This window comes from Dicentrarchus labrax, unplaced genomic scaffold (assembly GCF_905237075.1).
Source record: "Dicentrarchus labrax unplaced genomic scaffold, dlabrax2021, whole genome shotgun sequence".
Taxonomy (NCBI): Eukaryota; Metazoa; Chordata; class Actinopteri; family Moronidae; genus Dicentrarchus; species Dicentrarchus labrax.
This window is the reverse complement of record NW_026136713.1, coordinates 25,386,599-25,398,223: the sequence shown is the minus strand read 5'-3', so window position 1 is coordinate 25,398,223 and position 11,625 is coordinate 25,386,599. Positions and strand designations below refer to the sequence as shown.

The 11,625-nt window shown below is 39.0% G+C and overlaps 1 protein-coding gene across 1 annotated transcript in view; it reads left to right on the top strand.

The window, feature by feature from the left end:
• Positions 1–11,051, top strand: part of sfmbt2 (Scm like with four mbt domains 2) — a 53,417-nt gene extending 42,366 nt beyond the window's left edge. The window contains 9 exon segments of the mRNA XM_051419851.1: positions 5,005–5,144; positions 5,537–5,646; positions 7,058–7,233; positions 7,378–7,547; positions 9,031–9,213; positions 9,215–9,304; positions 10,066–10,167; positions 10,169–10,186; positions 10,770–11,051. Of these exon segments, the coding sequence (XP_051275811.1) occupies positions 5,005–5,144; positions 5,537–5,646; positions 7,058–7,233; positions 7,378–7,547; positions 9,031–9,213; positions 9,215–9,304; positions 10,066–10,167; positions 10,169–10,186; positions 10,770–10,910 (1,130 nt within the window). The 3' untranslated portion in view covers positions 10,911–11,051.
• The last annotated feature ends 574 nt before the right edge of the window (positions 11,052–11,625 follow it).

Below are 11,625 nucleotides of genomic sequence, written 5' to 3'. Positions count from 1 at the left end.
GATTAAATAGGAAATTAGGAGGAATAATTACACAGATGACAGTAAAAAATGAAAACTCAGGAAACAAATTCTTTTGCAAATAGGTGTCCTATATTATTAAATAAATCACATTATTATTATTATTATTATTATTATTATTAGCTCGCCATCTTGTCCTCTTTCAAAACCTGGCTTATATAAACAGACAGATCGATAAGTGCTTCTAACAATTAATGATTATGATAGTGTAAATACTAATATACTTTAAAAAAAACAATGCATTGAGGCACTATGAATACTTACAGTACATTGTTTACTTTCTGGATGCATTACATTCATTTATTACAATCAAAATGTCATTTATATTACCACCCCTTTTATATCACACATACATCACTACTATGCCCCCACACTGTGTATCCAACAGTTAGTTGCTTAGCAACACAATAAAACATTAAACAAAACCAATAGGCAAAATTACTGCTGCGTGATTCAACAGCATTTCTACTAATGAGTATCTTAACAGGTCTTTCTGTACAGAGCTGAGGCACAGCATGGCTAGCTACTGGAGCTCACTGATCAAACACACAACTTTATCAGAGATTTGGGGGAAACTGGATCAGATTTTATGGAGAGAATATTGTCTGGTTTTCCCTCTGACGTCCTCCAGCTGCTCTGCCTCAACTATTATTATATAACTATTATTCCCTGTCGTCAAACTGGCCTCCGTCGGCATTGGATGCCATATTCGGTCCTGATCTGGTTGTGCTGTTTACTGGGAGCTCCCAGTCCGGTAAAGTCAGCTAATAGGAGCACTGCACTGTAAAGTTATAGCATTAACCTTAAAATATATATATATAAAATATTGTTGAGGATGGATGGAATTGCACAAAGATTACAGCATGACGTAGTTGCACAATGTAATATATTTATAAGATAAAAAGATGTATATAGCATATAAAGCGTGTGTATAAAATGTGCTTATATAATATGTATAAATATAAACAACTGAAGTAAATATGATAAATAGAGCATAACATTGTAAAAACAGACACTGTTTGGCCTGTAAATTATGTATTCAGCTCATGAATCACACTCTCGCTCTCTCCTAAATGATTGCACATTATCTGGTTGTAGTAATAAAAATTATTGAGAGGTTTTGTTTTGTTTTGTTGTTTTAATCACACAGCGAGAGGAAAACTCATTTTATAGGCTGATCTCCTCGCTGATCACGAGAAGAGTATTCTCAACAGATTCCCTGCAGTTATTCGCTTTCCTGAACCAATTTCCCGTCTTTGTGCCGAGGAGATGATAATGAAGTGATACATTTATTACAGCGCTCCCAAAAACAGAGACAAGCATTTTGTGTGTCTCTGCATATTTTCACCTCGTGCTGTTGTTGCATTATCGGCAGTGTTGGGGAAGTGTTACGAGTGATTGAGTTTCTTTTATTTATGCACACAACTCTCGTGGGTGTACAAGACAACAAAGGCACAGTTGGGTTGGTCAAACATTTGATTTCAGTACAGAGTTACAGGTTATTTAACTGCTCTGCCTTTTAAATAAAATATCTGCTACATGATCCACTCAACAGAAATCAACAGTATACAAAACAGTTAATGGTATTTAAAAGTTCACCTTGTTCACACACAATTAAACCTGTCTGTGTGTCTGCTTTAAATTGGATCTTTTCTTTAAATTATTCTTCACATAAAGCTCTATTGTAACTAACTACTAATTAAACTTTAACCTTATATAATTACAGTTCGCCATAATCACCTATGCGGACAATATCTCAGCAACAACTGCACCGATTTGGACAATATATTAGTGGTTTAGGATGGATGCTGAATCCTTTTCTGAATAATACAAAATGGCCATTTAAACCAGACGTGGCCAAATCTCAACTCCTGTTTGGGCCAATTTTTTATTAATTTTGTGTCGATTTTTTAGCTTATAGATAGATATTCCTTTATTTGTCCTACAATGGAGATATATATAGAATTTATATGCTTATTAAATTGGACCTGCAATTTAGAGTAAAAGAGCTCAATGCCATGTGAATGTTCAGTGCCTGTATTATATGGACAATATTTCAGCTACTGATGGGCCGATTTGGACATAATTTGAGTGGTTTTGGGGATTATTGAGGACCATTTCTGACATTTTACAAAATACAAAATTTCCATATTTCAACTGCTGGTGGGTGGATTTTGATTCATTTTGAGCTTCATTCTGGCAAGTAGACTATAATACAAAATCAATCTAATAAATGATGTATTATTACAAATTAAGCTTCCCAATATTAAGAAAATAATTATATTTTTAATGTACTAGTGTCAGATTGGTACTCTGTATTGGCCAATACACAAAGTTCAGTTATCTGGAAGCAAAACAGTTGTATCAAAACATCTCTAATTTATCTTATTTGTATTCTTAACCAGGTAATCAGAAAAATGCTGAATATCCAATAATCAGTCAGGTCGATAGTCAGTCTCCCTTCTTGTAAATTCACTGAAACCCGAAACACCAGACGTCATGAATTAAAGAGTTGTGTACAAGTATGAAATCCCAGATTAACTTTTTATGTAAACTTTTTCAGACCGAAACTAGAAACACATTCAGATCAGTGACTGAAAGAGGCTTTAGGGCCTTTTGGCAACACACATCCAACATGTGGGGAATGAAAGTGGAGCTGACGATACAACAATGTGTTATTAAAGAACACAAAGAGCAGCTACAACAAGATGCAACTTGTGGCTACAGTTTGCACTGCGGCCTGAGGTTTGGTCTTTTATATATATACAACAAAAACCTGTTTCCCTGTGTGCTTATTGAATGCTACTGCAAAGGAAATCCTCATCTATCACCAGTGCATTAGAGAGCTGAAACATTTCTCTGCTATCAGATTTTTCTGTAGCTGCACTGGAACTTACTATGCCTCTTTTTGGCCAGATATCAGCTGGAAGGAGAAAAATACATCCAACAACAACAGAGAGCCAGTAGCTTTTTTAACCATCGACACTTAAACATGTTTTTCAGGTTTAAACTAAATTATAGGAGTATACTGTGATGAAACACATCAATAATGGTGCTAATATTTACATTATTGTCAAATGTATTAAATGTTTACGCCCTCTAACGAGAGGAAAATAGCCATGAATGTGCTTCTAGTGACTGTAAAAGCTCCAGCGGGGACACAGAGAGTCTGACAGCAGCTATTTATTAGCTCTGTTAGCTCTGTTAGCTCTGACTACCAGCTCGCTGTTCCTGCTACACTGCTGTGGTCAGTCAGTCAAATACTCTGGTTTGTGTTGAGGCCACGCCCTCTAAAGTCACTGTCCTTTGCAGGTCTCTGATGCTTTTTTAAAAATTTGCTAAGATGGAGCGAGCAGGCAGAATTTAACACTAAGTTAAGACACAGCTTTACAACTAAGCCTTTAGGTTAAACATGTTTATGTAAAGCATTTATTTAGAGGTGAAAATTAATGTATACGTTGACATTTTCATTCCTGATACATCTGTAATAAGTAGGAACTAATGTGCTCTAACACAGCATGTTATTTGTGCCGTCTGCATCATATTACAATGCAAATAAGTGGCTAATATATCAGGATTTACCAGGTGTGGTTTTCATTGCTCAGTGGAGCTTGTGGTAAAGCTGCAGAAACCTGCACTGAATGCCAAAATTTCAGTAAGAGTAAAATATCTTAACTGATTGGATTAAAACCAGAAATGTAAAAAAAAAAAAAAAAAACCTTCATTTTTTTAAGTTTTGATACTTTTAAACAGCCAGACTGGAAGATACATGTTTGCATACAGATCCAAAGCTAACGCTGTATGCAGGAGCACAAAGAGAGCACTGGGCGAAGGAGACCCTTGCCCTCTTTTCCAAGTTCCCTGTTTAAAAACCACCCACTCTCTCATGCATATTCATCCCCTCACCTAATTACTATTCACCCCTAGCGGTGCGGTTCCAGGTGCCGGCGGTAGTCGGGGGCTGCAGGAAGGGCGGCGTGCAGCAATGTTGTGTTGACCCCAATTCATCTCCGAGGGGGGGGGGTCTTGGCCCAGTTTGACTCTGTGTTCACCTGTGTGAAATGTTTAGAGTCACTGCTGATGTAAAAGAATATGGAAGATAAACAGTAACAATTAACAACAATGAAACAGGTTATTAAATAGCGATTCACAGCTGATTATACACTAATAAAAACATATCTATAAATATATTATTATACAATTCCCGTATTTATTCCATATATTTGCTGTATATAATATGTTTATAAAGGGGGAAAAAGAAATGAAATGTACTTTAATTGAATGAATGAACCGATCTCTGCTGTACTGCAAAAACAGAACCTCTAGAAACAAATATTCTTAAATATATAAATAAGTCTACTGAAAGACTATTATCGGCCTTAAAACTAGAAAAAAAGAAGAATGTAAGTAAGTTGTTCTTATTAGAAGCAATGAAAACTCAGTTATTTAAGGTTCTTAAACGATTAAAATCAACAAAAACGATAAGACATTTCTTCTAACTTTATCTTGAATGAAGGCACCAGAAGCATTATTATTTTTTATTAAATCAATGAAAACTGCAGGAAGAAAACATTAGATAATCTATATCAACCTTTAGCTAGCTAGTTATTTAGCGTTTTGCTACAGCCCAAACCGATAGCTAACTAATGAGCTAATCTACATTAATACATATTTTTTGATTGTTTTGTTTTTGTTTGATTTCTTTTTCTTCTCTTAGTTACTGAATGGTTCAGATTATGTTTGTATGTCTGTGTTCATTCATCTTAAAGTCTCCCTAAAAGACAATAACAAGACACTGCATGCACTGGGTTTTCACAATATCACAACATACTTACTAATGCTTACATGAAAATACTGTATTTTTACAGTAATATTATGACTGGTTGCTGTAGAAACACATGCTACTGTGATTTTACTGCAATTATTAGCCTGTAATTTACTGTAAAAGTACAATAATATAGTTTACAGTGTTTCCTTCTGTCTCAGGCTCCGCCAACGGCAGATACGGCTGCTCCAAGATCTTCGTCAATCACCGCTGTTTCTCAGGACCTTACCTCAACAAGGGACGCATTGCGGAGCTGCCGCAGGCCGTCGGACCCGGGAAATGCACGCTGGTCCTCAAGGAGGTGGGCTGATGTTGGGAGCAGTGGGGGGGGCGGAGAGGAGCAGGTTTAATCAAAGAGTTGCACACTTTCAAAAGCAAGAGGAGGGAGGAGGAGGTGAAAGATGGAGGGGGTGACACGGCGATGTCTTGTTAACCACCTGCAGTTTCCCAGCAGTGCCTTCGTTTTAATGTGAGGAGCTGTCAGTCAAGTGTGTTTACATGTACACACCGCCACCGCCGCTTGGCGAAACAGCCTCTTAATTTCTCCAGAGACCGTGATTGTGTGTGCACATGTGCACACGAGTGTAATCCGCATTTTGTTTTCCAGGTTTTGTTCCTTCATGTTTTGTGCAGTCGCTCTGATAGTTCTGATAGTCTTTTTTCTTCATCGGAAGTGTTTCTTCTCGCCTCCAGCTGCTGAGCATGCTCATCAACGCCGCCTACAAGCCTGGACGAGTCCTGAAGGAGCTACAGGAGCTGGAGGATCAGAGCTGGGACTGCCACGAGGAGACCCTCAAAGCCAAGTGAGGAAAGCAAGGAGCAGGAGTTTAAATCATAAAATTACAGTATGAAGAGTTCCTAATAACCAACTATCCTCACATCTTCCCCTAATGAATTCAGCAGAGGGCTTCAAAACGGACTCATGTGGACTCAGGAGTCCGTTTTGCGGCCCTCCGTTGATGCTGCTGCAGCGGTACGTGTGAGGTCTGTATTTCCCCTCCACTGCTGGCTGCACGGAGCCAAATTATTCCACAGCTTCAGGCTGGGTGCGCTTTCTAATCAAAAACTGACCCATTTTTTTCCGGCAGAAACAAACAAGGAAGAATCGGTCAGTCGCAGGTTTTCCAGTGAGTCACCTGCACTGTGATTTTTATTTTTCTGTAGCGTTTACTGCGTTTAAGTACACAATTCAGTTTAATGAATCAACAACAAAACCTTACTATCAGCATGGACAAACAGACGCTACACTGTTTTATTTTGGTGATTTTCTAAGGAATTTCAACCTGATTTGTTTCTTGTGACATTCATTTTTTTCACCACAGGTCCTAGTAACAGAGACCGGAGCCCGGTTTGGGTCTAAATGTTATTTAGTGCAATCAGTTCGGATAAGGTGCCATATTTAAGCATTTGTGTGTTGTAGTATGGGCAAACGGATTCAAGGCAGGCCGCTGTTAATTATCACCAAAGAACAAATGTGTCCTATAGGGCGACTTTACATTGATTCTTAGGACTTTAATCAATCAAACTTTATTGATAAAGCACCTTTGAAACAAATCAAATGCAATTCAATGTGCTTTACAAGTGAGTGACAAAATGTAGGATGTTTAAGTATTTAGAGGCAAATTTACACCAAAACAACCTAAAAAAAGTGAATTAAATAATACAGCATACATAAATTACTGGCAACTTGCACCATATTTGTACATAGTGAAAGTGAAACTACACAGCAGGACGTCCCCCTGAAGAAAACTTTAAGTAAAAAATGACAAAATGTTTAAATATAGGCAATACGTTTTAACATAATGATGTCACTTCCTGTCTAGCCTTTGCATCCAAATGACAGAAAGCTGCTTTTAGTACTCGAGCCAGTCCCGCCCCTGCTACCAGGAAGCAAGAAAACATCAGCTGTGGGTCTCAACAATACAACAGTTGTTTGTTCATTTTCATTTTTGGTAACAATGTGAGAACCTCTGGTCAAACACATTGAATCCGAGCTGCCAACAGATCAGATCACCTTTCCTAACCTCAGCCATTAGAAGGGAGATTGACCTCTTGTGGGCCGCCGTCTCTATCGTTACTGCACAGACAACCAGCGCTCGCTGTCGGCTGCTTTGGTGAATTACAGATTACAGATAATTATGCTCTCATCAATAAACGTGTAATCACTGGCTGACCTGACATCCCTCCCTCCCTCCTTCTCCCTTTTCCTCCCAGATATAAAGGGAAAACCTATCGCTCCACCATCCGGATCGTCCGCCTCGCAGACCAGATCCAAGACTTCTGCCGAAAGGTGTGCGTGAAGCTTCAGTGCTGCCCGAACCTCTTCGGGCCTGTCCTCGTCACCGACAAGTGCCCAGAGAACTGCTCCGTTCAGACGAAAACCAAATACAGTGAGTGCCTGTAATTAAACGCATCACTTCCTGCACCACAGCTATGAAGAGGACCCAAATCAGAGCCTGTGTGTAATTGCCTCTGATGAGTAGCTGAGATTTGTTCTGGGTGCATTGTTTTCAACATCTGCTGTGCATCCGCAGCCTATTACTATGGGAAGAAGAGGAAGCTGTCCAAGCCGACGGGAGGAGAGGAGGCGGCGGAGGGGGAGCTGGCCAAGCCGACACGCCGCAGGAAGAAGAGGAAAGCAATCTTTGTGCAAAAGAAGAGACGCTCGTCCGCCGTGGACTTCACTCCCGCTGGCTCACCGCAGGTTAGTTAACGCTCCTTCGCTGTCGTTTTCCTTCCCTCTGTGATATTGTGCTGTCCCGTCTGCAGCTACCGAGCGTACAGTCAGAGTGGAGGTTTAAATATAAACATCCCTGTGTGTGACGGCGGCTGGAACGAGAAGAGGAGCTTCACAGGCAGGAAATTACTTCAGTTTACACAAGTTTAACAAAAGGCTCTTAATTTGAAAGAGTTCTTTAAGTTTATGTGTGATGATGTACAAAGAAAAAATGTAGTGCTTGACCAGTATGGTTATTTCAGGGTCGATACAGATATTGATTATTAGTAATCAGGGAAACTGATAACAATATTTGGAAATATTTGCAGTAAAAATATAAATCTTTACAGTACATTTACTCTAATACTGTACACTTTTCTACTTTATACTTCCACTCTACAACATTTTGGAAGCAAATTACTTTTAACTGCAATACATTTATGTGATAACTTTAGTTTATTAATACAACATATAAATCAAGTAACAAATAACAGTGTATTATAATAGATTAAGCTACCCAGCAGTATAAAGTAATACAATGAACCACCTTTACCAGCTGCAACATTACAGTGATAAACACATTAATGCATCAGTAATTATGATCCAGTAATAATGTAATTAGGGCTGCAGGATATGGTAAAAACATCATATTGCAGTTACTCTGACATATATTTTCATTTTCACTGATAAAAAACACGTTTTCTTACATCTGTAGATCATTATTTGTAGGGCAGCACATTTCTGTATTATAACATATTTATCTAAAAAAAAAAAGTCTCCCTGAATGTTCTTCACATTTGTCTTTACTTTAAAAAATAAGAGACTCTAGCAGAGCTCAATGAATCTGGGTATTTTACCAACCTAGAACCAACTACTGGAACCCAACCCTCAATAACAAACTTATCTAACACCTCATCTCAACTCTCAGACCTTGCCTTCAGTGGAAATGTGAAACTCTGAGGAATATGTGACTCATGCTTCACGTCACTTACGAGGAACCTCAGACTTATCTCACCTGTTTCTGCACCGCTCACCTTTCTCACAGTCAAAGTCACATAAAGCTGGGAAACGGTCGGTGTGACCATCATCAAACATTTTCTAAAAATATACAGAGAAAATATTCTGGAGACCTTGTTCATAGGGCAAAAAACAGCTGATATTTTGGATACCAAGTGACTAAAACATGGTGTCAGGTAAGGAATTTTCCACAGAAATATGTTTAAGACTAAAAAAAACTTCTCTTTAATGATTCCTGAACAACTTAATGGTAAAAAAAAAACTTAATTTAGATTTAAAAATGATAAAAAAAAATGCTGAAAAGAGTCAGTAAAAATGTTAATCTGAAAAAAAAATCTGTAAACGTGAAACCATCTCAATATATCTATAATGTATTATAAGGGGAAAGTAGAAGAGGGTTAAATAACGCTCCAAAGTTCGCCTCTCTGACTCCTCCCCTTCCTTCCTCCTCCAGGACAGTGACGAGGGAGAGGAGGACGAAGACGCGGCGCTGCAGTCCGGCAGCGAAGGCACCAGCTCGGAGCCGCGGGAGGACCACACGGACGCCTCCTCGGTGGAGGTGACCAGCAGCCGTCCTCGCCGGACCGTGACGCTGCGCCGTGCCTTCAGCGCCGGCAACGCGGCGGGCGGCAAGGAGGTCCCCTGAGGGCCGCCGGAGGTCAACCCGCTCGCTGTCCACCTACAACCAGAACAACAAGTATCAGCCCGCCAAAGGACAAGACATGCAGGTGCAGACGGAGAGGCGACGTGGTGCAACAGACCTTTTTCACAGCAGCCATTTTGACTTAAGGCTCTGTTCCATTTAGTGTATCAGAGCACTTACAGTGATTCACAACACTGAATGGAACAGAGCCTTAATCACTGGTACCACCTTGGTTTACCCTACTGTGCTGTGAAAAAGGTCTATTGAATGAATTGATGATGTAACTGACACATTGAAGTCATTTATCATTTAATAATGTTTTTTTGCTTCATACAGAGCAAATCCCATTCTTAAGGTGAATTGTTAATGATATAATAATCACAGCGCTTAAACAAGACTCATAGATTGATGAGTGTTGGTCTTTATATGTACATTATATTACATTATAATAAGATAACCCTTTTCCCACCTGACCATCAGTACCACCATGCTGGCTTGTTGGGAAGGAAGCTCCAAAGTTAGGGCTGAATTCAAAGAGATCCTTTGACCTCTGACCTCGAGATATGTCAATGAAACTGGAACTATGGATACCTCCTTTACGGACATGCCCACTTTATGCTAATCTAATGCAGTTTGTATTATTGTCACCTGTTCTTGCATTCTGGGGTCTATAAACAGTGCTGGAAGTGTATTATTGGGTATGATTGGAAAGCTCCAGTGGATCCAGTGAGGACCCAATTATATCCATGTGTGATGATGTCTGTTTAATATGTGTGTGTGTGTGTGTGTGTGTGTGTGTGTGTGTGTGTGTGTGTGTGTGTGTGTGTGTGTGTGTGTGTGTGTCAGGTGGAGGAGGAGGGTCAGCTGGTTTTGGACAGGAATCCTCTGGAGTGGAGCGTAGATGAAGTCGTTCAGTTTATCAACTCTACTGACTGTGCATCCCTGGCCAAACATCTTCCAGGAGCAGGTACACACACACACGCACACACACACACACACACACACACACACACACACACACACACTGATGTAATACATTCCTTACCATCAGAACTAAATTCCTTCACGGTAAACCTCTCCCAAACCTTATTTTCAGGTTTGTTTGTTTTTTTGAAATACTCAATTATAAATACTCATTGCTTCAAGCGGCCATTTATTTCAGGGTTCAACTTATGTTCAACAAATGTAGTACACTGAGTTAATTACCACTTCTTTATAATGTGGTATAAACACGTTTTTAACTTGTTATGGCTACTAACAAAAATGTTGTTTCAACTAGTTTTTCCACATTTTTTTATGTGATCTTAACTTATTAAAATAATAATTCTAAACTATCTAAATCAATGAATTACAACTTTTATGTTTCAACCATTTAATTGATGTAAATAAGTCTACAGAATTACTCATTTTTAGTGTTGTTTTCTGCAGTAATTATTATCATGTTTTTTATTACATTTTTGTCCAAATAATCTCAAAATGATGTTTTTACCACATCGTGCAGCTTTGATAAGCGGTAAAATGCTTTCTCTGTTTAATTCTATCTGTTTCAGGACATCGACGGTCAGGCTCTGCTGTTGCTAACTCTGCCCACCGTACAGGAGTGTATGGACCTGAAGCTCGGTCCCGCCATCAAACTGTGTCACCAGATAGAGCGCGTCAAGGTTGCCTTTTACAAACAGTATGCCAACTGAACCAGCAGCAGCTGAACAGCCCGTCAGTGGAGAGGAACGCTGGATCAGGTGCCTCCGGGTGGAAAATGTTAGCAGCGTGGAGTTTTTACCGATTTCCAACGTGCAAGAAGAAGGGATTGTTGTTTGTTGGAAAGACGACAGGATGAGTTGAAGGATTCATTTCTGGGAAACTGTCGGTGTGAAAATGTGATGCACAAAAACGTTCGCACTGCCGACTCCGGCAGAACGAAACACATCGGAGTCGATCCGTGTGCTTTACTGATCTGTGAAGAAGTTATTTTGAGAAGACATTTGTGTTTTTTTTTTTTTTCTTGCTTTTCATTTCCATTTTATTTGTGATAGAGGAGCATTATAGCATTTAAGTTAAAAATAATTATCGACCATAAAGAGATCTCCCCCTTTCTTTTGTTGTGACATGATTGGTTCTGGAAAGATATATTTGAGAAGTATTTAACAAACCAAGAAGTAATATATTTTGAATATTTATTGTTCTATTTGGATGTAGAGAAAAGTGTCACCATTAACTCCTTTTCCCCTGAAACATGTTTAAGTTATGTCTCAAATAGAAGCCGGGATCTGCATTGATTTAGATTTACACTTCAGTTTGTGTTTAAAGAGGAAAAAAACCTTCTGAAATACTTGTTACAATCACATGAAACAATCATGGAAGCTATTTTGTGTCCATCTATGCAAATGTGTTGCAAATATTTTTGAT